General features: G+C 53.5%; 2 protein-coding genes across 5 annotated transcripts in view; one reads left to right on the top strand and one right to left on the bottom strand.

The window, feature by feature from the left end:
* ACSS2 (acyl-CoA synthetase short chain family member 2) overlaps nucleotides 1–9,962 on the top strand; it is a 34,476-nt gene extending 24,514 nt beyond the window's left edge. For both annotated transcript variants that reach the window (XM_049816388.1, XM_049816387.1), the window contains 11 exons: nucleotides 1,671–1,808; nucleotides 2,064–2,234; nucleotides 3,115–3,248; nucleotides 3,815–3,947; nucleotides 4,403–4,459; nucleotides 4,783–4,863; nucleotides 5,302–5,410; nucleotides 5,554–5,622; nucleotides 6,890–7,066; nucleotides 7,870–7,944; nucleotides 8,157–9,962. In XM_049816388.1, the coding sequence (XP_049672345.1) occupies nucleotides 1,671–1,808; nucleotides 2,064–2,234; nucleotides 3,115–3,248; nucleotides 3,815–3,947; nucleotides 4,403–4,459; nucleotides 4,783–4,863; nucleotides 5,302–5,410; nucleotides 5,554–5,622; nucleotides 6,890–7,066; nucleotides 7,870–7,944; nucleotides 8,157–8,284 (1,272 nt within the window). In that variant the 3' untranslated portion in view covers nucleotides 8,285–9,962. The remainder of the gene's footprint in view (nucleotides 1–1,670; nucleotides 1,809–2,063; nucleotides 2,235–3,114; nucleotides 3,249–3,814; nucleotides 3,948–4,402; nucleotides 4,460–4,782; nucleotides 4,864–5,301; nucleotides 5,411–5,553; nucleotides 5,623–6,889; nucleotides 7,067–7,869; nucleotides 7,945–8,156) is intronic.
* Nucleotides 9,963–12,037: 2,075 nt separating this feature from the next.
* GSS (glutathione synthetase) lies at nucleotides 12,038–23,089 on the bottom strand. Of its 3 annotated transcripts, none has more exons than XM_049816390.1 (13): nucleotides 23,062–23,089; nucleotides 22,284–22,420; nucleotides 20,813–20,958; nucleotides 19,021–19,096; nucleotides 18,330–18,469; nucleotides 18,069–18,185; nucleotides 17,531–17,611; nucleotides 16,391–16,468; nucleotides 14,970–15,036; nucleotides 14,118–14,312; nucleotides 13,835–13,916; nucleotides 13,311–13,500; nucleotides 12,038–12,531 (listed from the first exon to the last, which is right to left on the bottom strand). In XM_049816390.1, the coding sequence occupies exons 2-13, from the start codon at nucleotides 22,410–22,412 to the stop codon at nucleotides 12,408–12,410; spliced, it is 1,425 nt and encodes a 474-aa protein (XP_049672347.1). In that variant the 5' UTR covers nucleotides 22,413–22,420; nucleotides 23,062–23,089; the 3' UTR covers nucleotides 12,038–12,407. The 3 variants fall into 3 exon arrangements, with proteins under 3 accessions (XP_049672347.1, XP_049672346.1, XP_049672348.1); XM_049816389.1 differs by lacking the exon at nucleotides 23,062–23,089 and adding an exon at nucleotides 22,955–23,009; XM_049816391.1 differs by lacking the exon at nucleotides 23,062–23,089 and adding an exon at nucleotides 22,573–22,602.
* Between the last annotated feature and the right edge of the window lie 1,583 nt (nucleotides 23,090–24,672).

Below are 24,672 nucleotides of genomic sequence, written 5' to 3'. Positions count from 1 at the left end.
CTGCCAGAAACAAATCTGCATCCATAAAAACCCCTGAGTGCGCATCAGTGTGCTGATGGGGGGAAATGCAGAACTACTGGGATGCGCTGTCAGCATTTGGATGACGATTCATCTCTGGCTTTTAAAAGCAGCTCTTGCAATGCACTTCCCTTTGTGGTTAGGCTGGCAGGGATCGCCTGCAGCTTCCTGGCTGTGGTGGCATGCCACAGGCAGCAAACCTGGAGCTCCAGACCAAATGTGTGGACTCTGCCCACCTCATCCAAGGAGCTGCAACCTCAGGACCCCGTGAGCAGGCAGGCAGAGGCAGGCCTGGCCTCAGGGGCTGCGTGCCGTGCCATGGGTCTGACCTTCTGCATGGGGCAGTGGACGTTGGGTGCTAAAATGGAGGGATCCTTGAAGGAGGGATGCAAGAAAGCAAGTATTGGATGGGCTCGTGTGAGCCTACCTTGGGCTTGTTTGACCTGGTGTCTTGCTGGGATCTTGCTGGTGGGACAGACTTGTGGAAACTGCTCTCCCAGGTAAAGCCAGGAGCCCTGGAGATCCGTGAGAGCTTTCCAAGTGGACTTGGTTATGCCATGCTGTCAAGCAGCTAGTGTCCCCTGCACCACATGTGCAGGAGCTGCATGCTGAGCTGTGGGGTCCTGGTGCATCCAGATGGCACACGAACATCTTTTGGGCTGCAGAGAGTCACCGTGTGACCCTGTGGCTGCTCTCCATGCACCCCAGCCAAGGGAGCTCTGGGGACTGCGCAGGCACTGGGCTCTAGCTCTGCAAGGAGATGTACCCCAGCTGGGAGCTGCAAGGCTCCGGGTCATCATGCCTGCCCTCGCAGCGATGTGGAAAGTGGAGGTCTGTGCTGAGGCTGGGGAGTGTTGCCCACTCAATTGCCCCCAAGCTCCTCTGAGGAAAGGCAAGAAGGTCAGGTGGAGTTAGGTCTTGCACTGAACTGTGCCAGCCTGGAGAGGTAGCCAGCCAGCACATCTCTCGAGGTGACCTCTGCTCATCAGCCACAAGCATTGGTGGCTCTGTTACAGCTCTGGCATCCTCAAGCAGTTCCTTCAGGTGGGCAGCGCTGGGTGGTTCTGCATTGGAGCAGTCACTTCTTGTCAGGGTAATTACCTTAAAATCCAGATAAAGGATTTTTTTTCAGGTCTGCAGGGCCAAGCATTGTGGGCTCAACATGTTCCTGGTTGTCTTGGGCCATGCTGCTGCAGGGGTACCTGCAAGGGTGTGCGGGACTGGTGCGTGTGTGGCTGTGCTAAGTAAGGCTTGCTGCTTTGCTGCTCAACTGCAGCTTGAGGCAGGCCAGTAGGGCAGGAGGAACCTGTTTGCTGTGAGAGGCAGAGCAGCTGCTGCTGCAGGCCCTCTCCTGGCTGCTGCTGCTGAGAGGGATTTTTCAGGGTTACCAGTGGTTTGGACAAAATGCTTCAGGTCTTTCAGCCAGACCGTGTTTAAAGGTTTTCCTTGTGGCTGTGGGCTAAGAAAAGGAGCTTCTGGAGTGGGAGCTGCAGCTCTGGTGCATGGTTTGCAGGAAACAGCTCTGGGGCAGCAGCTGTGCTGTGGACATCTGCCTCGATGGTCCATGAGGGGGGCGAGTTTGGGGCTGCACCCCTCATCCCCCACTCTCTTGCTTTTGGGCAGGCCTGTTTCTAATCTTCTGCTTTTCTCAGACCCCCTGGAACCCAGCCATGGACATGTGGTGGCATGAGCTGATGAGCACTGCCAACACAGAGTGCGAGCCTGAGTGGTGTGACTCGGAGGACGAACTCTTCATCCTCTACACGAGTGGCTCAACTGGGAAACCCAAGGTATGCTTCCCCACTCACTGCCCATGGGGATGGTCTGACCTGCAGTAACACCTCAGCTGTGGGAACTGGTGAGGGTCATGTTGGGAGGCGCCAATAAGAAGAGGAGCCATGGAGGTCTTGGGAAGGGGGCTGTGCTGCTCAATTCCTGCTCAGCTGCAGTTCGAGCTCAGTGGACTAGTGATGCTCAGCTTGGCCTGGGAGGGTGAGGGCCCTGGTAAAAGCTTGCCCTGACAGTTGCGTGCCTTCTCCTTGTAGGGTGTGCTGCATACAGTGGGTGGATACATGCTTTTTGCTGCCACCTCATTTAAATACGTGTTTGATTACCAGCCTGAGGATGTCTACTGGTGCACAGCTGACATTGGATGGATAACGGGCCATTCCTATCTCACTTACGGACCCTTGGCAAATGGGGCAACTAGTGTGCTAGTAAGTGCTGGATGGCAGCTGGATACTTTCACTCCAAGAAAGTGGAGATCATGATGCTGAGCTGCATCCCTGCATTGCTCTGTGATGAGCGTGCTTCTCACTTGGGTACAGTGCCCTGGGCTCTGCAAGGAAGGGTGGCAGTCCCCAAGGAGGGCATGTGTGACTGCTTGGTGGCAGACAGGGTGGCTAGTTTGTATGTGGCTTTTGGGTCGTTAATTTTTCAAATGCTCCCCTGTTTCTTTCCCTTAAAGTACAAGCCTTGTGTACCAGGGGAGCCAGGGCTACTGCAGGGTAATGCAAAAGCTGGATCAGGAGCAGGAAGTGATGTTTTCACTGCTGATACTGATTTGACAACCTGCATTTATCTCCTGTGCCTGTATCTCCCTTGGCAGTGTACGACTGTAACTTGTATATAGGTCAGGGAGTCAGAGGCCTGTGCCCAAGACTCTCTGGGGTAATGCAAGCAGGAAAATCACTGTCACATTGAGGGAGTCCTTTTTGCAGTTCTTGGTACTTTTGGTTGTGGTTCTGTCACTGTGTTTGGACCTCTCTCCCTGTACCATGTGGGCAGGGTCATTTGGGCTGGTGGGAGGGATTGTGTCACTGTGGTAGCCACTCAAGTGCCCCTGCTGCTAGGGTGTTTCAAGGGATGTTTGTTAGGACAGCTGGGGTGGGTTGATGTCAAATCCATCCCAAAGAAGCATTAACAGAGGTCTCTGGACTGGGCTGGTTTCACTGCATGATGCCCCTGGCATTCCTATCAGGACATGCTGAAGTCCAACTGCTGTTCCCCATTGCTCTCAGCTCCTCCTGCTTGGGAGGGTGCTGCAGGTCGCTAGCAGTAAGGAACAACTGTGTCAATGCCCTCTCTCCTGCTTAGTTTGAAGGTGTCCCCACCTACCCAGATGTTGGGCGAATGTGGAGTATTGTTGACAAGTACAAGGTGACCAAGTTCTACACAGCACCCACAGCTATCCGGCTGCTGATGAAGCATGGGGAGGAGCCCGTCAAAAAGTGAGTGCCAGTCTCCAGTGGCATGGGGATCCCTGACTCTGGCACGGCCAGAGGCTCCCAAGTGGGGACCAGGGGCCCCAGCTTCCTCTCTGAGCAGCAGCTTGCCCAGCGTATTTTCTGAACAGACCAGGATCTTCTGCCTTCTACACAGCAATACACAGGCCATACTTCTGCACTCCCAGCACTAAATTCATTATGGCACTTCTGAGCAGGTCTTCCTCTTTCACCATAAGCTGCAGCTAAGCTCAGAGATTGCAGGTTCTCCCTGCCTCTGACCCAAAGCTCACAGAGGGGTGCTGGGCAGAGAGCCCCTCTGCATGCTGCTGCTTGGCCCAAGGAAGGGAAGGAGCAGAACCAAGTGGGAGATTGGAATGGAGACACCAAAATCACAGAGGTCTCCTTTCTTCCTCCATGGAAGAGGACTGAGAAGGGTCTGAACCATGCCTGGAAGCCCCAAGTACAGTTTGGGTAGCCCAGGGGTTCCTGCAGGCTCTGCTGTGCAGCAGGCTCACAGCTGCTTCTCTCCGTGGCCTGCTGAGCCCCTGCCAGCCCCCTCCTCTCTGCAGGCACAGCAGGAAGTCTCTGAAGGTGCTGGGGAGTGTCGGTGAGCCCATCAACCCAGAAGCCTGGCTGTGGTACTACCGTGTGGTGGGAGAAGAGAGGTGTTCCATTGTGGACACATTCTGGCAGACAGAGACAGTGAGTCCTTGCCTGGGTGTTCCTGGGACCTCTCTTTCCCTTGTGCTCCCTGCAGGGTGTCTTTGCAGGTTTGCCATAGTGTTTCTTTGGTTCTATGTGAACTAGTTGTTTTGCTTGCCCAAGAGACTCCAGTATGGCCTGCAAGTGTTGGTTCCCTTCTTTCTTTCCTGGACCTCAGACAGGCTCCAAGGGGAGACCTTCCACTCCAAAGGGTCCCTGCCAAGGTCTGCTCTGGACCCTGCTCTCCTCCCCGTCTTTCTCTCCCCCAGCAGCTCCAAAGCTTTGTGCCCAAACACAGGCTCCCTGTTCCCTGCCGTATGCTTCCCAAGGCCCATCTCCACCACTGCCCCAAGCAGCCCGCATCTGACTGGGATGTGATGTGACCAGAGCCAGTGCAAACAGCTGTGGGATGGGCTGGCATGGCCAAACTCATTTGGTTTTGCCTCTCTTTGCAGGGTGGCCACATGCTGACACCCCTCCCTGCTGCCACCCCCATGAAGCCAGGCTCTGCTGTGAGTACTTCTGTTCTCCTCCCCAGGGGCAGAGAGGGCTCCCCAGGGGACAAGGCAAGGCACCGCAGCAGCAGCTGGCACTATCTGTACCATGGCGTGGTGGTTACCAGCCTGCCCAGGGTGGTTGTGGGACAGTGGTGCATGTGGGGACATGGCCACCACCCAAAATCCCAGGCCTACCCTGTGCAGCTGCACTTACAGGCCCCATGTGCTGCAGCCTCTCCAAAGCTGCCCTTGCTCTGCCTCCCCACTCCCTCTGGTTCGTGGGGTTTTAATGTGTGGGCTCAACTCCATGTCTCCTTGCTCTCTGGTCCCCATGGCAGACGTTCCCCTTCTTCGGTGTGGTCCCTGCCATCTTGAACGAGTCGGGGGAAGAGCTGGAAGGAGAAGCAGAAGGCTACCTGGTAAAGAAGGGCTGATCTTCCCCACCTTCTCCTTGTCCGTTCCTCGTGAGCTCTGGGACCTTCCTGACAGCATGCACACATCTCCACTTACTCTGGGTCCACACAAGGGACACTTTTGGGTGGTAGGAACTCCCTTCACTGCCATAACTCGCTGGGAGCTTTATGCTGTGAACAAACAACAGTTTGATCAGTTTGAACACAACTGATCATTAAATGCACTTGCTCACATGGGTGGGGCAGGAGGATGGGAACAACTTTTCAGCCAAGCTCCTTCCCCCATGCCAAACCTGGTGAGACTTTCGCAGTAGATCAGCACTGGGCAGCAAGTGTCTGGCTGTCATCACTCACATCACTCTCTAGCATCTCTATCGCTGTGGTGCAAAGCCTGGGTTATTGGTTTTGCTCTCACTGACTCAGGTCTGCATTTTTCACTATCAGGTATTTAAGCAGCCCTGGCCAGGAATAATGCGCACACTGTATGGAAACCACCAGCAATTTGAAACCACGTACTTCAAGAAGTTCCCCGGGTACTACGTGACAGGCGATGGTAAGGTTGTCTGGGAAGTGCATGGCTGCAGACGCCTGGGGACAGCAATTTAAATCTTGCCATGTTCTGGCCTCAGAATTCCGTATCAGTTGCTCCAAGAGCTGGCATTGCTTCCTCACGCTGTCGTTTCTGGCTATTTTTAGGTTGCAGGAGAGATAAAGATGGTTATTACTGGATCACAGGGCGAATTGATGACATGTTGAATGTTTCTGGTAAGAACGAGTTTTGTCTTTAGTGGGGACCAATGTGCTGACACTAGTTAAGAGAGACATGTTGCTTTATGGGGGACGCTTCTGCATCTGTTCCTGACACTAGTTAAAAAAGGCACCTTGCTTTATGGGGGATGGTTCTGCATCTGTGACTCTGCCTAGCAACCTGTCCTCAAAGTGGATCTAATTGCTGGGTCAGGGTTATTTCCAAGACAGACAAGTCCGTGGCTTGGTGACTTTCTGCATCATTTCCTCTGGAGACAATGCACTGGAGGGAAGGAACCTTCTGTAAACTCTTAGAGGAGATCCTTAATCAGCCAAGGTGCCTCTGTGCTGAAGGATTTAGGGCTACAGGGAATCATAGAGGTTAGGCAGGACCATGTGGTCCCTAATCTAACCTGCTGATCCATGTAAGGCTAACCTCGAAGCTGGATCAGGCTACTCAGAGCTGTCTACAGAGGTGGAGATTCTCCCACCTCTCAACTGAGTCTTTGAGATTCAGCTGCTTCTTAGCCCATCATTTTCCATATACTGCATTTAATAGCTCCCTTCCTCCTTTCCTGGAGGCTGTAGCCTACAGGTACTTACTGGTGGCTGTGAGATGCTGCTGTACTTGCCCCTGGATCAACTAGATCCTTTCATCTGATCAGCAGTGCTTGATCCTCCACCAACTGATCATTCTGGGAGTTGACCACCTTCCTGTGGTTTTCTGTGACAGCAGTCCCAGTCAGAGTGCAGGTACAGGAGCAGAGGTGTACAGGAGTGAGTTGTGCCCCTGCCCTGAGATGTGGAGCGTCGTCTCATCTCCCCACGACAATGAGCTGCAGCAGTGCGTGGCAGGGCTGGTTCCTGGGCTCTGCAGATCCAGCCTCTTCCTCCTCTGCACCTTCCAGCTGACCATGTGGGCAGGTCTCTTCTTACCAAATCCAGCTCCTCCTCAGCCTGTGCTTTGTTTAATCCCGTGGGTGTGAACAGTTCATGATCTGTTAAAGAAAGAAGCCTAAAGGTGGGAGGGAGAACAGCCAGGGGAGGTGGCCTTACCTGCAGGTGAGTGATAACCTGTCAGCCTTTTGGGCAGCCCAGCCCCTGCACTGCTGAAAGGAGTTTCTCTCTCCAACTGTTGTCTTTCCTCAAGCAAATGAAATTGATGCTCTCAAACCTATAGTTCAGGGTCTTTTACACCTGCAGACCTCTTCCTCTCAGCTGCCAGGAGGCTGCAGGACCCCAGCCCTGTGTGAGTCTGTAAAGCATTGCCTCTCCTTGCTTCCAGGCCACTTGCTGAGCACTGCAGAGGTGGAGTCAGCCTTGCTCGAGCACGCCGCCATCTCAGAGGCTGCAGTGGTCAGTCACCCACACCCTCTGAAAGGCGAGTGCATCTACTGCTTTGTGACCCTGAGAGATGGCCACGAGTTCACCAAAAACCTGATGGATGAGCTGAAAAAACAAGGTAACAACAGCCAAATATTTGGGAGGTTACGTAGCAGGGAGAGGGAGGACAATGTTGGGCAGGTGATGGAGGGGTTAAAGGCTTGGGTGCTTGGTGAGGGTGCGTGTAGTCTGGGGAATGCAGCGTGGACAACTGCGACAAGGTGCCCCCTCTGAGTAGAGAGCACGGCTGGTGAAGACTAAAATTAGTTTTCCCGGCCTTTGGCTGCTCATGTGATGCCATCTCTACCTCTAGGGAGCTGGCAGCCACATGAAGGACTGGGGTATCCAGCAGGCTTTCATTTGCAGCAGCGCTCTCCTGTGTGGGCACGGCTCTTGCTGGTACATTTTGACTTGCTGCAAGGATCATTTGGTTGCTTTGGCGTAGTACTCTGGGCATCTGTGCTCTGATCTCAAGAGAGATCTTCTGTTGCTATATGCAGCCTTTAATACATGAAACGGACCTGTGGCAGTTTCTTCTCTGTAGGGACCCAACAGCACATCAGCCCTTGCTCTATCAATATGGTAATGGGGATTGCTCTAGCCATTATAAAGGTCTCTTGAAGATGGAAAGAATGAAAAAACGAGTACTCTTGCCTTTGGGAAAATGTGCTTATAGCCCCATTGGCATTGCAGGTCTTGCTGCCCCCTCCCACATCCCGGAGGCTTGGGTGCAGCAGCCCTAAGCACTGCCCTACCATGTTCCCCAGGAGCTGGGCTCTGCATGTCTTAACTTGGTCGTCCTGCCTGAAAAGGATGTGTGTGGTATCTCCTAGTACCTACAATGAAAATTGTTTTGTTTTGTTTTGTTTTGTTTTTTTTCAGTCAGAGAAAAAATTGGACCGATAGCAACACCTGATTACATCCAGTATGCCCCTAGCCTGCCCAAAACCCGCTCAGGTAAGGGGCCCAGTGACAGTTCTGGGGAGAACTGAGTAGTTCCTGCCCATGGAAGGAAATCAGCCCTAAATTGCTTGTCCAGGGCCACTCAAATTCGGGGGGGGAGCAACCTCAGGGCAAGCAGGATGCCACAGGTCTGGGCACTCCCCACTCCTGCTAAGGATGCTGAAGAGATCCTGACTCCTGCTTTCCTTTCATGGCTGTCATTACAGGAAAGATTACCAGACGGATATTAAGAAAGATTGCCAAAAATGACCAAGATCTGGGGGACATCTCCACTTTGGCAAACCCAGGCATCATAAAACATCTTTTCAACAGCAGATGTGACACTAAACAGTAGCAGCATGACCTGTCCCTGCTGAGTGGAACTGTAGCAGCAGCAGTGTCCTGATGAGCAGGTCCCTTGAATAACCGCTGTCTGCCCTGGAAAGGAAACCTTCACCTGTTGAATGTACAAACGTTATGAATGAGGGAAAGGCTGGCTCTGGAGAGGCTGTGTCTCACTGGCATGTCCATGCATTGGAGGAGTGTGTGCATTGTGTTCCAGATGGGTATTGTACATCTGAGGTTCAGCCTTGTGCACAGAGGGACTTGTCCTCCTCCCTTTTCAGCACCTCATTCTTGAGTTTTTTGGGGTTTTTTTTTGGGGGGGGTGTTAATTAATTTTATGTAATTGAGGGGCCCTGGCACTTTGTGCACTGTGGGAAGGAACTTTGGGGGTTGGAGGGGAAGTGGTGCTGGAGTTACTCAATGCAGGCAGGCAAGGGAGGTGCATCTGCCACTGCTCACATGCCAGCTAAGCTTCCTTTTCTACTAGGAGTGCTGCAAGCAGCAGGAGAACTTAAAAACACTCTCACTTCATAGCTGTAGCTGAGTTTTAGTCTTGCATCCACTGCCCAAGCCTGTTGCTAGCAGAGGTCCCCTAGCCTGAAAGGGAGTGAGGCAAGGCTCAGGGGAGCTCTGTGCTTTAAACAGGTTTTTTTTAGAGCAATTTGATACCAATATCTGCTACTTCCTAACTGCCTGGTGCCAGCTGGTGTGTTTTCCCAATCCAGGATCCTTCACTGGCCATGGACATGATCAGAAGCCACGTATGGTCTTGGAGAAAAGGTCTTGGTCTGACATGTTCCACAGAGCACCCCTTCCACCTGCTCTGCTGCCACCAGCTACAGCTGAACTCAAGTTGCACAGCTGGATGCTCCTTTTGTGTCCTGGGGTAAGAGTGGGTGCTGTTGATTCCAAAGAATGGAGGGGAAAAGCCATGCAGAGGCACCTTACCCATTGCAGGCAAACCAGGTGCTGGGTTATAGTGCACTACAACCGTAGCTACAGCAAGGCAGGCAGGGCTGTGTTAGTTCTAGGTAATGTTTTCTCATCAGGAAAAAAAAAATGTTGGAAAGTTAGCTTTTGCTTAAATCTGACATAGCTTTATGATGATGAGAGGAAAAAACCCCAAAACCTCTAGCCCAAGAGCCTAAGCATCACAGGGCTACTGCCAAAGCCATTCTTCTTCAAATGAATTACATTTAACTCCAGCCCTGGGTTGAGCTGGGAGATACCTCCTTTGTAATATCTGTATGAAAATTGCATGTGAATTGTTTGATTTTGCACTTAAACCAAAGGAGAAATGGGCTTTAAAACTTGTTGCAACAGCTGTTTTGGCAAGTGCCAATGTACAGGCTTCACCTGCAAACGGAGCTGACTTTTGGCTGGGCTAGAAAGGATGAGGCAACTGCCTCTGAGGCTGGCTGCTCAGGGCAAGTGTTGCAGGTGCTCTGTTGTCCAAGTCCCACTTCTTACCTGCTGCTCTCACTGGCACAGCACTTGTCTGTGATCTATAACCTCACTGAGTGCCAGTGTCCCCCACAGCTCTGTACCACTGGATGGTGCCCCCTTATTGACAAGGATTCCTACATTATCTCTCCTCTGTTACTCTTTGTCCGCTATGTAATTTTGGCTGGAAACAGCTAGAATTTTATCCCAAATGGAATAAAGTTCAAGGAAACAAAACGGAAACAGGCTTAGAGCGTGTGCACGGGTTGTCTGCTGTTGAGCCTGGGGGAGATGGGGGTGCTCAGACATTGCTGTTGGACCTGCCATGCCTGCCCCTAACTGGGGTACGCTTTGGGGGATGTGGAGAGGTAGGTTACTGCCAGTGTGATGCTTTTTCATGGACTGGGATTTACAGGCTGCGACACAGTTCATGCTGCTGCTCTGCACAGGGGCAAGGGCAGAAGCTCTGGCTCCAGGGCTGGAGCCTATACTTCAGTTTTTCCCTTGTCTCCAGCCAACATTGTTCCACTAAGGCTCATGGAAAACACAAAACAGTGCAATAGCCATCTGTCATCAACCCCCCCCTCCCCCCGCACAGGACCAGTGCCAGGGAGATGGACAAGCACCCACTGTGAGCAGCCAAGGAAGCTCAAGGCTGTTGATAGCTGCCTTGCCTCCACACCAGGCCTCGTCCTCACCCAGGCACAGCAATGGATACCAGCCTCTGCCTCCACTCTGTGGTCCCCCATGTCACCTTGGGCTCAGGCCACACCAGCAGCTGCCTCCAGCAGCTCAGGGGTGCTGCTACAGTGCTCTCCTGCTCCTCACAGCTGCCATCTGACCTTGTGCCCTTGCTGCTCCAACAAACTGCACAGTCACAGATCCAGGCTGGGAGCATTTCCTTCTGGAGACGGTCTTCCTGGCACCCCTCACCACAGCAACTCTCCATCCAGTGATGCTGGTAGCACTGTGGAGCCAAGTGCCAGGACCCATCTCCAACATGGTGCTGTGCAGCCCTACAGCAACCACAGCAGAAACCGGTGGGTTGGCTTTAGCTGTCTCTGGTGTGAAGGTACATGAAGGGGCCATGCACAGGTGTACACCTGGCCAGGGAGGAGGCAAACACCTCCCCTTCGCATCTAGTCTCAAGCCAAAACTGGCACAAGAACAGCATGTTTTAATCTCTGGCTGGGGGTAATCAACTCCCCCCAACAAAACCACCACCCAGGAATTGTAAAATCAGTCACACTTCTAGAACTGAACTGTTTCCAAGGTGAAGGACTGATGATTGAAGCACACAGCACTACTGCAATACACCCAGCAAGGTGCAGGTCTGTCAATCAGCATGTTCATTCTTCAGGAACACTGGTTTTATGCTGTTTCTCTCTGGTGTCACTAGAAGGGTAGAGCTGAGGCTGCCTGGCTGCTTTACCAGGGCACTGCCAGCAAGGTGCATCTTTTATGTTTCCCCTTGAACTATGTGGCTGGGAAGAAAGAGGCAAAAAGCCCATGGATAGAGAGCCTGCACTCCTCTGTCCCTCTGCTGCTGCACTGTTCCCACTGATTCATGAAACCTGGAGGGAGACATGTCTCACCATCCACAGGTGCTGGTCCCAGAGTGAAGGGCTTGGCAGCTGGGGCTGTGCCCACTCAGCCTCTTCTACAATTCCTTTGCTTCCTTGCCACAGCCCCCAGACTCGGCCCATCCCATGTCCCAGCAGGACCATTACCAAGGCTGGGGCTCCCTGGCACTGCTTTTGGGCTGGGCTGTACATGCTGCAGCAGACCAGCTGGGAGATGCTCAATGCATGACTTGCAGTGAGATGCACTGGCACAAGCCTTTGGGGATTCAGGTTTTATCAACATACTGGCTGTGACAGAAGGCTCCAGTTTAGCATCACACTGGGATCTGCCACCATCATTGAGGGATTCTTGTGCCTTGTTGTGGGGATCTGTTGGACAAGGCTGCAGAAGGCAACAGGAGCAGATGCAGCCTTGTCTAGCACAGAGGCACTATGTGGGCTGAGTACTGAGTCCAACAAAGCAAGCAAGAGGCCTTTGGGGAAATTACACAAGGGCAGCTGTCCCTTGTGCAGGAACCCTGAGGATCCTCAGGCACAGGGAATAGTAGAAAGTGGGGCTGGAGGGGCCATGGGCATGTGGAGCTAGGCTCCCCTCTTTAACCTGGAAAGCACTGAGGCACTGGGCCACAAATCCCACAGATGAAGGCTGTTACTTGCACATATACCTTTCTTCTCCCATTCCCTAAGCTTTGGGGTTGTGTATCTCCAGAAATAACCCAGCACCAAGGAGCACGAAACTGGGAACAGCATGAGTGCTTGTTGTGGCACGTTCACCCTTCAGCTTTGCAGTACCTACCCCTGCCCACAGCCTAGACCCCAAGGGAACTACCCAGACCAATGCAGTGCTGAGAGATCACAGCTGGGACACACATGGGGCAGGGCCCCCTGAGCAGGCAGAGCAAGGGAGTCCCTTCTTCCTGCATGAGGAATTGCAGAGGAGAAGCTGGGGCTGGCACACAGGACGCTTGAGTAGTTTTGTCCACGCAGTCCCTCATCACAGTTCCCAACACATCAGACCTTGGTAAGCACACCCTAAGGAGAACATCCCTGTGGCAGATCAGCTCTTCAGGCAGCAGAGTGAGGCGGGCAGGATGGGACATCACCTCCTCACACCAAGTAAGGACTGTCCAGCACTGCTACCCCAGCTGCTACCCCACCATCTGCATGCTCGATTGCCTTCGTCCGCAGGAGGTGGCCGGCGGCCTTGTTCATCACCATCTCCTTATCCTGTCTGCAAAGAAAAGGGCAACTGAGCACCTGCAGAGCAGAAAGCATATGGCATTTCCTCTTGGACAACTTGATTCACGTTCCCTGCCACAGCACAGGGCAAGTAACCAGCATGTAAAAGCCCTGAGGCTAATGCAGAGGTCTCTGCAGACAACAGTTGTGCCTGTTTTGTGCCTGTTTTGTGCCTGCCAGCAACAGTGCCCTTTTTCAGCTGGGCCATTTTGGTCTGATTGCTCTGCACATAGGCAGTGTCAGGTTCTGAATGCTGCCAGAGTACATTTGTTTCTAAAATTGTACGAGAAGGACTTTAATTTATAAGCTATGGAAACATTTCTATGGGCCTATGAGTGTTTTAAACAAAACCAGCAGCTATTTAGGGTTGAACACAACCACATTAAGCCTTCAGGTATTCTGAGATCGCCAGGGCTTCAGAAAAGCACGTGGCTGCATCCAGAACCCAAAAAGCGCTCCCAGAAATCAGGATGAGACACACCAGTTCCACATGGCTGCTTGTTACACCAGTAACTGCCAGCACCAGCTCTATGGTTTTTCAACAACTCGTTTGGCAGCAGGTACAGAGCAGCAGTTCAGCATCTGAACACAGTGCTCAGAGAACTGCTGACAGGGGCAGAGACTGAACGGTCACATCTGTCACCTGTACCTCCACCTCCCCAGAGACATCTGCCCTGCTGCTATGCTCAGACAGCACAGAGGGGAAAACGCTCCCAACCCAAGTGCGAGCTGGAGCAGGTAACCACCCTGTAACACAAGCACGTTTCTCACCTGACATAGACACCAAAAATACCAAGCTCTGAGATGCACTCAGACACTTGTAGGGGACTGTGAGCCCTCAGCAAGTAATTCATTGCTGGCTGTGGTTTGATCTTATCCATCAAGATGTAGGAGGTTCTCTCAGGGCTGTCTCTGATCTTCTCCAGAACCTGCCTGAGCTCTTCACCATAGAGGTTGTTCCCTGACAACAAAACCAGCAAGTCAAACACTTCCCAGCACAGCAGAAGCTGTTGGCCCCAGCTACCCAGCCTTGGCAGCTCAAAGAGACCCAGCCTTTGCCTCCCCACATGCTGCCTGGGCTCCCCACACCCCAGCTCTGGGGCCTTAGGGAGCTCCTCCAGGAGCAGCACTACCTACAGCCACGACTAGTCCCCATGGCTACAAGTAGCTACAAGCCACCCCACTCCACCTTTTATCCATCAGCACAGGACCAGGTACCATCACAGAGCTACTGCCTCTCCTGGATACAGCACAAACCGCAATAAAAACCCACACAGACCCAGTCCAACTCATACCTCCACCTTCTCGCTGCGGCTTCAGCACAAATCGGTCAGGGTCAGCGATAGCTGTAGCAGCTATCTTGTCACCCTCTTCGCCCTGGTAGGAAAGGATGGCAACAGCAAAGCATCAGGGAGGAGAAGGGGCTCCTTGACAGACCCCTCTGTCAGGGGTCAGGATCAACAGGGTCTCCCAGGGACCACAACAAAGCCCTCTCATCTTCTTAACCTAAGAGAAACATCACACAGGCCAAACACACGTCTGCACGTTCGTTCCTGCTTCAGCCCAGCTCACACTCACCATGTCCAGGGAATAAAGTCCAGCAAACGTTGCTCTTATTCGAGCAATAGCCTCCGTGCGGCCGGGCAGTAACCTCTCCAGCGTCCCTGGCCGGCTCAGCTCCTGCTGGACCTTCTTGGTGCCTGCAAGCTGGGTAGCAATGTCAGGGCACTTCACTGCCCTTGATCTCTCCAGCAGCAACCGTGCCTCCCAGTTCTGAGACAGAAAGAGAGAAACCATCCCATCAGGACAAAAGGGGGGGGGGGGAGGGGGAAGTAGGTTTTCTATACTCTTTTCTGTTCAGTTATTGACATATGATTTGCCTCCTCCCTCCCTCCCTGGCAGGGATGGGGGGTGAGAATAGCACTCCAGAGACAAGCAGACACGCATACATGGATTTCCCACCACCTCTGGAAACAGCACAGGCAGGTTAGTCTACTGCCTTTGCCTCCGCCCCCTCCTCAGCTTGTCCAGTGCTGCCACCTCCAGACAACAGTAAGATCTGGTCTGTATTATTATTACTTGCAGCCTAATGGTCCTAGCAGAGGACAGAGTGTGATCTGCAATCAAGTCTAAACCCTTTAAGCAGGTGCCAATACCTGTGTTAACGCACACTGTACAGAAGCAATTCAGTGCTTTGGTAAGACGTCACCACATTACTGGTTATTGGAGAAGAAAGCCACTCATTTTTCTTATCGTGTGAGTGCCAGGGACACCCACATGCACTGCAGAGTCACAGCTTCCTGATGCTATCAAGCCACGCTGGACAGGACTAACCCCACTCAGGACAGGACAGAGGCCCCTGGGATCACAGGGCATTTCAAACTCACTGGCAAGGCCACAACATGGGCAGGAAGAGTGGTCAGTACTGACCTGCTGGTCGTAGTTCTTTGGCACGTAGCCCTCTCTGTAGTACACCACTGCTACCTCCTGGCCGTCACTGGAACAGAAACCAGAAGTATTCACAGAACCAGGCCAGTCCTTGCCCACCTCTGCCTGAACCCCCCAGGACCGGGGGGCTGCAACAGGGTCAGGCAGACAAGACATTGCAGCATTTGCCCCTTCTCTTTGGCATCCTGGGCTGTTCTGCTCCTGGCTGGCTCTGCCAGAGAAAGCTGAGGACTACAAGCCCTGGATCCTCTCCGCTGAGCCCCAGCTGGTTTGCCCTGTCCTGAGATACAGGGAGCTGACACCTGGCCTCTGCCATGACTAGCCAAAGTCTTAATTAGTTCAGGCACCCAGCCCAGCAGGATGGTAAGAACCTAAATTTTTTAATAGCTTTTGCCACCGGGAGCCAGGCCTGGGAGATTCTTGAAGCTGGCAGGGAACAGGGTCCTTCTCTGGTGGCAATTCAAGGCAAAACATCAACTCAACAACCTACCCAGGCAGCAAAACATCCTGCCAGGGCAGGGCCGTCAGCATACGTGTAGCACCACACCCCCAAGCTTTGGCCACACAAACTGTCTGCACAGTCAAGGAAAGCAGCACAGAAACTGCTGGCAGCCAGGCAGTGTAATTAATTGGAAAGGCATTCATCAATAAGAGGAGAGGATGTTCTGGAGGAAGTACAGTAGATACACTTTCCCCTTAACTGTCTGACAATGACAAATGTATTCACTAATTAAACACAGCAGAGGCACCAAAGGTCAAACCATGGAAAAACTAGCCTAACTACAGAAAAAAACCAACATTGGCATGAAACCATATCTTCCATTAGGCTTGTACAGCTCCAAGCACATTACCCTGGAAATAGGACAAATGTCACGCTTGAGATCAACTACCAGCACTTGGAGTCTACGACCTGCATGCCCTGGCCTCCACAGGGAGTGGGCAAGACACTGAGTGGATTCAAAACCAACAGATACCATAAGGACATGTAATGCTTCCTCCTGTAGCACTAATAACCCAGCCTAGCTCCCACTGGCAGAGCATCACGTGAACAGTAAACAGGAAATGTCTTTGTGGAAGCCTCTGAAAAGGCCAGGACTTTTTGTAGCAGATGTATGTGGAGGAAGTGAAGATCCCACAGAGCTCTGAAGGCTGCAACTTGAAGGAGGGAAATTATGTTTCCAGCTGTAAGGGACTGAAGTGTGTATGCAAAATCTCACCACTGTGAAAACAAAATCATTTCAGCTCTAAGGGGAAGCAGCAGTCTGGAGCATGGAAGAGAACTGCTTTCTCAGAAAGTCACTATTTACACTCAAAACATACCACCAGCTCTGTTTGAAAATTCCCATTTACAGCCCTGTGTGCCCAACACACAGCCAGGAACGCGCACCTTGGCTCATACTCACATATACAGCCTCTTGGCATCATCCAGAGACCCCTTTTCAAACACGTCTCTGAAGCGCTTCCTGATGACCCGAATATTCCTGTTAAGAGAAGAGTAGGAGAGTCACCAGGCTGCCAGAACACTGCAGGAAACAGAACACATGCCTAACGCTCTGGATTTTTCCATATTCACCTTTCACCTCCTAAGTTTCTAAGAGATGTCAATATTTTGTTGTTTTTTTTTTTAATCCCTACACAACAGATTCACTCACTGTTGGCTTCAAAGCCAAGAGCTGCAGACAGACAAGTGACTTCCTGCACGTTTTATCTCCTTTAAGCTTTATAGTCTTCCCTCCACACAGCGGCAGTGTGGACTTGCTGATCTGGAGACTGTTCCATACACCTCCTACTGCTCTAGCACAGGTCCAGGGCTAGATCTCATCAAAGCACTTCTTCCTCCCAAGTTCTTTGCTCCACTGCCTCGTTGCTTACTTTGCCCAGATCTTTCACAATGGGTTTGAAGCTTTGTTAATTTAGCTTTTGTTAAATACCCTGTGCCCAATCCCAAGTCAGAGAGCAAGCAGTAGCCTCATTAACCCCACTCTGCTCTTTATTGTCCTGCCTAAGAGACATGGCCCACAGAAAAGCTACCACTGGTGCAGCTTTGAGGACTACACAGGCACAAAATCAGCAAGGAATCAGACCTGGAGACCACAGGCTTTGATGGTTGCTGGTATTTCCAGCAAAGAGCTTGTGACAGGCTTTGGGAGGCTAGAAGACAAAGGTGGATGCTGAGGCTAGGCAGGAGGCCACCAAAGGAATGCTGAAGAGAGCTGCATAATAGACCCCAGAGAAGTCCAAGATAAAGGCTGCCCTGTTACATACCAAGACATGATCTCTCACAGTCCCAGAAATGATAAAGTGTTTTTAGTTTATCCTCGAGCAGGCGACAAAGTAAAAAGCAAACGGATTCTGCACACCTCCATCTTTCCCTGGCCTGCTCCTATGCTCCCACCGACACGCTGTGCCTGCTGGAGAGCCTTGGAGATGCCCCACAAGCTGCCTTGAGGTAAAGACTGTGATCTGGCAGCAGTTCGCTCTGCTTCCCTTTTCCAAAACTACTATCTCCTTTCTTTCCCATCCCAGGAAAATTCAACCTTTACCTGTTCCAAAGCTCATTTTCTACACATCGCTGATCAAAAATGTTCCTCTGGACTTCTTCCACTAGAAACATCACCACAGCACTGGAAAAAATACCAAGGACATCATTAAACCCTGAGTCACTCCACATGCACCCAGGACCACTAACTTTTGATCTCTGTGATTCAGGCTTCCTGCACTGCTCCTGCTCATTTTCTCCAGTGTTTCTAAGGGTCAGCATGCAAATGGAGAGCAGTACCGACCCTGCATAATTACCAAACCAGGGTGGGGCACAAGGACAAGGGCGGGAGGAAAAGCAAGCTCTGCGCAGGGTTGTTAAACCACACTTCTCCAGGGTCCCTCTGCACCTCTCTGCCTTTGTGACACAGCAGCCTTGTGCACTAAGACAACCACATTGCTCTTCCCAGGGCGCCACAGGCTTTTCAAGAGCAGCTTGTCTTGCAAACAGGCATCTTTCAGAAAGCACAATTTCAAAACTTAACACATGCATCCCCAGAGGAGACAAGATAACCCAGCCTCCAGCACTTCCTCTGTCCTTACCTTTGGGAACCGTAGAGCTCCCAGGCTTTCGCAATACCCAAGGCAAGCCCTTTAGATGGGTTGTTGGGCAGCAGGCGTGATGCCTCCTCAGACTTTCCCAGCACTTTCAACACCCGCCTATGGAACAAAAAAAAGTTATAAATGCCCTGACCAGACCTAGGGAGCAGGAGTTTGAAGCATACACAAAGACACGGAGTGCAGCAGGCCATGTGGTGCAGCTGCTGCAGCGCCAGGCAGCATGAGCCAGAGATGCTCCCTTACCCATGGACTGCTGCAGTGCGGGAGGTGAGGCCTCCAAAGCTGGCAGCAATGGTGTTTATTTCTATCTGCTTCAGAGCTGGCGTCCCATCCACCCCACAGTCAAACATGTAATCAGAGCGGTTTATGCCTAAAAACACAGACTGAAACAGAGGGGAGGTGAAGTGGGTTCTCCTGTTGCCTTTAACTGCAAACCCCTTTGATGATCTCACTTCAGAATCCTCCTGGGGCAGATCCTGTCACCGTCATTTTGATAAAAACCTCTGCAAGACATGCCTGTGAGTGCTTTGACCCTTGCTCAGGGCCCACAGCCCTCCTCAGTACTCCAGAAGAGTTAATACCACTAGTGAGAGTAAAGGAACTTCTGCACGGACAGCCTGTCCAGCACAGGTCCCAACATGGCACACGTCCTTGCGCTCTCCCGACTCCCAGAGGACAAAGACAAATCATGTTAAATCCTCCCAGTCAAGGCCTGACTGTCTCCAGGATCACTAACCAAAGGTCATGACTGTCAAACAGGGCAAGGTCCTGAGCTCACAGGCTGTAACCAAGACACCATAGTGCAGAGAGTGACTGGCCTGACTACAGGACAGTTCAAAGCCCACAGCAGCAAGCTTGCAGACAGAGACCAGGCAATCCCACCACAATGCAAAGGGGCACGGCTGTTGACAGCTGGGGTCTCCTGCCAAGGTACCTGAGCCAAGCCTTCCTCCAAAACTTGCATGTGGATTCTGAAGAGTTGAGCTGTGAAGTCATCTACCTTGATGGTGCTAGAGAGAAAGAAAGACCAGATCAGCCCCCTTACACCATCACAGGGGAACAAGAAAATTAATTGCTCTCTAGAAAAAAACCTTAGCATGGAGAGTTTTAAACTGAAAGAGGGTAGACTTAGATTAGATGCGAGGAAGAAGTTCTTTACTGCGAGGATGGCGAGACACTGGAACAGGCTGACCCGAGAGGTTGTGGATGCTCCATCCCTGGAAGTGTTCAAGGCCAGGTTGGATGGGGCTTTGAGCAACCTGGTCTAGTGGAAGATGTCCCTGCCCACGGCAGGGTGGTTGGAACTAGACGGCCTTTAAGGTCCCTTCCAACCCAAACCATTCTATGATTCTATGACATTCTCTGGCACAAATGGCAGGGCTATAGTTAGATCAAGCCCTACAGCACTGTTAAGCATCTCGCCATGAATGTACTCTTCATCAAGTGCCACAGTTCATAACCATAATGCAAATCTAGTTTGCTCAGCACAGCCATTCTATGAAAAGTGCCGCTGTAGGAGGTGACTTTCATTTGCAGCGCAGAGAGATGGGACAAGCAAAAGCAAAGAAATGCAGAATTCTGCAGAAACAGGAAAGAAATCAGAAGTCTCTGTGCCTGCACACAGAGTTCATACAACAAGCTGCAGGAGCTTCAAATTCCCCCTGTCCTGTTGAGCTCCAAATCCTGCACGCTGGAGTGCCAAGTGCTCCAGTGGCCACAGGAGAGCAGGTCCGGCTTTTCTTCAGGGTCCCAAATCCCTGAGCTAATTGTGAGCAGCACCTCCAAGGATCTGCCCCGAGACACTGAGCGGGAGTTGGTACAAGGCAGGCGTCTGAGTGCACGGAAGCCCCAGGCGCTGCGTTCTTTAACCACAAGTATAAACATGTCCCCAGCCACAAGCTCTGGTTGCAGCCAGCTCTGGAGCTAGCACGAGCATTAAAGCAGCTCTGAGGGGTCAGGCTTTAGCGAAACAAGGAGGACACTGGAAAACAGTTTACTTTCCTCTGTCCCAGTGCCAGTGAGCCAGCAGCACCTGCACAGACAGGCAGCAGGAAGGGAAATGAGTTTTGTGGAAGCATCAGCGCTACTGATCAGACTATGGGGGCCACAGTCAGGGATGCTCGCTCCAGCACAGGGCAACAGCCACAGGTAAATCCAGCAGAGTTCACAAGGCAGAGCTGAGCAGTCCTCCAGCACCCAGAGCTTGCAGGTCACCTCCCCAGCACAGCTGGGAAAGCAGGGGACACAGGGTGACTGATCAGCGGTAGGGGGAAGGAACAAACACCTCTTCATAACTGCAGGCAGGCAACAGAGCTGGTGGTTATTGGATAGCCACAGGCAGATACAAAACAAGACCAAAACAGACTACTAAATCTAGGACTCGAAGAAGCCTCCAGCAATTTGAATTTAAGGTCCAGGAGCCAACAAACTCACAATTAAGAATTCACAAGCTTCAAACACTGGCAAAATTTAAGATCATTGCAGGGAGTCAACTCTTGGCCAGATATCCCATCTTCTGAGGCCCAAGGAGACCCCAAAACACCAAGACCTGATGGAAATTAATCTTAGGACAAATAACATAGCAAAGGAGACAACTTCTGCAGAGGACAGGAGTGCCCGCCTCAGCTTGAAGGACATGAACGGATGGAAGGTAGGAATGCCTGAAATATGATAAAATGCTTTCCATTTAAAATATTTCATTAAAATGCAACATGCAAGAACGTTACCTGGCCAGAGTATGCTCCAGGAATTCTTTGTTTTGACTAATAGCATCCACCAGCAGGTTAAAATCTTGCTGAACAGCGTATGCTTGTTCAAACAGGGCACTTGGTACTGCAGACGGAAGCAGTGTGAAAGGAGCATAATTCACCACCTGCAAACAAGGATGGAGCAGCAGAACAGTCAGGTCTATGCAGTTTAAGTTGGGCTAAAGAGGTGCTTCCTCTGCTTGTCTGAAAGCTGAAGTCACCCCCAGCCCTCCTCAGCGCACCCTGAACAGACACATGGCCTCAACCCCGCTGACCCCTGACTTTTGAGGGCTTTGCTTTACAGGCTGTCCACAGGGCACTGTGGAGGCAGAAGCAGGTGCTCCAGAGCTCAAGCTGGGCTGAATGCTTCCCTCTGAAGGATGCTTTGTTTCCACCTTAACTGGAGAGCACTGTCTCCAGAACACCTCTGTTTCAGAGAAAAGGTGAATTTACCAGTCCTGGGTTCTGGCCATCAGAGTCACTTCCTTTGATCCCTGCTCACTGAGTCCCAGGGGTGACTCTGGACCCCTGGTTCACCCCACAGCTCAGGCACAGGGCCACCCTCAAACACAAAACATTACACCAGAAAGAAGTTCCCAATTCACCTTGATTTTTACATGAGACAAGGGACACTGGCAGCGTGTTTGGCCTCTCCTCCCAGCCTCCCTCTTCCTCTCACCCTTCGAGGTTCCCTCAGACCCCTGACCTGACCGTGGCGTTGACATTAAGGAGCAGACCCCGTGGTGGAGACCTCCCTTCTCATACCTCTGCCAGCTCCCAGCACAGCTGCCTGCTTGCTCCCAGGCTCCTTGGGGACCCATCCCCGATGGTGTCCCACCCTTCTTGCACAGGGGTACTTCTTCCTCTGAGATCCTTCACAGTAACCCCCTCCAACAGGCCGAGACCCCCATCAGCACCCCCGCCCCAGCCAGCTGCCACAAATTCACCAGAGGTAATCCCACACATCAGCCACCCCCATCCCCATCGCCTAGTCCCAGGTATGGGGGGGAAGGTCGACTTGCAGCCGGGAGCAGGCCAAACACAGACGCCCCTCCGAGGGATGCTCCCCTGGTTCAAAGGATCGTACGGGTGTTGAGAAGCTGGGAGAGGGATGAACTCCCACCACCACACACTGGCAGGGCCCCTGGCAATTTCCCAAACCTTTCCAGATCTATCCCTCTCCGTGGAAAAGGGGAACTGTATAGCAGGGCAGTCTCTAGGGGAGGCGCGGTCACGAGCAGGATGGGGTGCGAGTTACAGCCCCCAGGTCGGTCGTGCTTCAACCCCGCTTCAGCCAGGCAGCCGGCTGCTCGCCGCAAAGCAGCGCTCGCTGACCAGGGCGCAGCAAACCCAGGGATGGCAGCCGGCTCCTCCCCGCCCTCCTCTCGCTTTGCTGACTCACAGCCCGGCCAGGATCGAACACGTCCCGTGACTCCGCTCCGGCACTTACATCCGACGCGTTGGGCTCCCGCTCGGTCCGCATCAGCACACCTTCCAGGAGCGCCGCGTCCACGGCCACCGACGCTGCCTCCTGGATGGCCGCCTCGTCCCGCAGGACGTCTTCCCAGGGCGCGGCCATGGCCAGCGCTGAGGAGGCAGAGCAGAGGTCACCCACCTGGCCCCCACCGCCTCACCTTCTTCCCCAAGAGGCAGCCTGGCCCTGCCCTCTCGAGGGGGCGGCGGCGGGCAGCCCGGGAGGGCCGGGCAGCACAGAGCGCAGCACCGCCCTCGCTGCCCACCTCAGGCGCGGCGGCGGCCGCACAGGGGCCCCGCGCCGGACGAAGGCACCTCCACACCCCCAGCCGAGACCGTGGCCAGTCCCGGCCGGCCTGGGCCGAGCCCCCGAGCCGAGCCGAGCCGAGCCCTGCCTCGGGAGCCGGCACCGCGCATTGCCACGGCTCGAGGCCGCCGCTCGCCTCAGGAAGGCCGGTGCGGGACCCTCGGGGCGCTGCAGGGCACGGGCCTGCCTGCGCAGGGCCGCGCCGCGACACCCCTTCGCCGGCACGGCACGGCACGGCACGGCACGGAGCTGGCCTGGCCTGGCCTGGCCCCCGGCCCCTCGCTAGGCCGCGGCCCCCGAGGCGAACGCCGGACCCGGAACAGCCCCTGCCGCCCCCCTACCTGCTCCCGGCCGCTCCGTCCCGCCGCTCCGCCCGCCACCAGGCGATTGGACAGGCCTCCCACCCTCGCCCCGCCCCGGGAACCGATTGGCAGCGCAGGCCACCTACCAGCGCGGGGAGCGACACCTCCGCGTGCCAATGCAGCCGACTGGGGGCGGGGGAGGGGGAGGAGTTGGGAGCGCGCGTGCGTGCCTGAAGCAAGGGAGGGGGGTGGTACTCCGGCGCGGGGGTGCGTCAACGGGGACGTGTGACGTCGTGTGACGTGATGCCGGGCGGGCGGCAGCGGCGCTGGCGGGGCGCGAGGCGTGCTGTGGGGCTGGGGCGCTGGGGGTGCTCGCCCGCAGCGGGGGGCTCAGGCTGATGAAAAGCCTCCGCTGCTTCCAGGAGCGACGCTGCTAACCCACAGAGAGAAAAATTGTCGGCCCTTCCACGTCATCGTCAGCAATAACGACGTCATAGCCTGCAGAAGGGATGTCCATAGCACTGCGCAGGCTCCAGGAGAGTCCTGGCGGAGGTGCCCCGTGGTGTGTGGTGGGCTGCGGGACCCCTGGGGAAGGACCGCTCCTGCAGAGTGGAGCAGGGCTTCCCCCCTCTCCCTCGGTATCGTAGGTGCTCTGTCCAGTGGGGACACAGTGCCGCACGGCTCGGGAATTGGCGCTGGGTTTGGTTGCTCCGGCTGGAAAGCAAGGGCTGCATGCCATCCCTGTGGTCACAAAGGTGAGGTGGGCACCGGGCTCGCCTATGCCCGCAGCCTGAGGAGCAGTTAGGGGCTTGCTAGGGACGTTCTCCAGAATGGATCCATCACCAACGCTTGATGAGATCATGCCTCGTCTGAATATCGGGGATCGATGATTTTGTGGATTTACTGGGGTAGGTCTTGTTTTGCTGGGTAGAAGTAGTCTCCAGTGTAAATGCTGAGCACATTTCCCTGCCTGCTGTGATACCAGTGATCTTCCCACTGGTGTCGACCTGAGGATTGGCATCCTCATGGGAAGGGCAGTGGGAGAAAGGCCCAGGACCCTGTGACTCGGCTGGGGTGGTGCTGCTCTCTGGGAACAGCCTGACAAAAGTACAAGTGGTGATGACCACCTCCTGCTGCTGATGAATCAATCACAAAATACATGGAGGCATCCAAAAGAGATGTCTCCAAAAGCTGTTGTGTCTCCAGGATTTGGCCAACATCTGAAGACTTTTGGTCATTTTGGGGTTGCTCGGCCAAGGCGTTCGCCCCAGGAAAGGTTTTGTCCTCTGGTGGCAAAAACCCCCAGCTGTCCCATCCAAGAGACTGTCCTCCATTGGTCAAACCCCACCCAGATGGAAAAATCAGTGGTCCACCAATTTTTCTTCCGCTGCACAGCGCCGGGCTCTGCTGCAGAAAGGGGATCCCAGTGAGCATCTTCTCTGTGAATGCCTGTGTCAAGCCACACATTGCAGAGTCACTCTCAGGAAACTGAACTAGAAGGTGGCACCCATGTTTTGTAAAACTGAAGGTATTTGCAGTCACAAGACCTCAGCTGGTGAACTGGTGGATTTGAATTTGTGTTGTCCCTTGGAGGCAGCGTGTGGCAGGACCGGCAGAGTGCAGGCAGTGCAGCGTGGCAGTTTGCATGTCAGCTTGTTGGCACTTTCTCTTGTACTGGAGCTGCACCATCTATTGCCTTCGCAGGAGCTGAAATTTGCCCTTTGCAGGCAGGGGAAGACAGTGGAACTGCAAGCCTG

The sequence above is a fragment of the Accipiter gentilis genome, chromosome 14, assembly GCF_929443795.1.
Source record: "Accipiter gentilis chromosome 14, bAccGen1.1, whole genome shotgun sequence".
In the NCBI taxonomy this organism is placed as follows: Eukaryota; Metazoa; Chordata; class Aves; order Accipitriformes; family Accipitridae; genus Astur; species Astur gentilis.
Note: the sequence above shows the minus strand (reverse complement) of the source record. Positions and strands in the feature narration are given on the sequence as shown.

Bases quoted from the DNA above. Each gene is read 5' to 3' on its own strand.
- GSS (XM_049816390.1), bottom strand. From the start codon at position 22,412: ATGGCCGCGCCCTGGGAAGACGTCCTGCGGGACGAGGCGGCCATCCAG. The intron at 15,037-16,390 runs GTGAGTATGAGC...TTTCTGTTCCAG, and splicing joins GATGCCAAGAGGCTGTATAT to TGACGGCCAGGAGGTAGCAG. The intron at 13,501-13,834 runs GTATGAGTTGGA...TTTTGTTGTCAG, and splicing joins GCCGCAGCGAGAAGGTGGAG to GGAACAACCTCTATGGTGAA.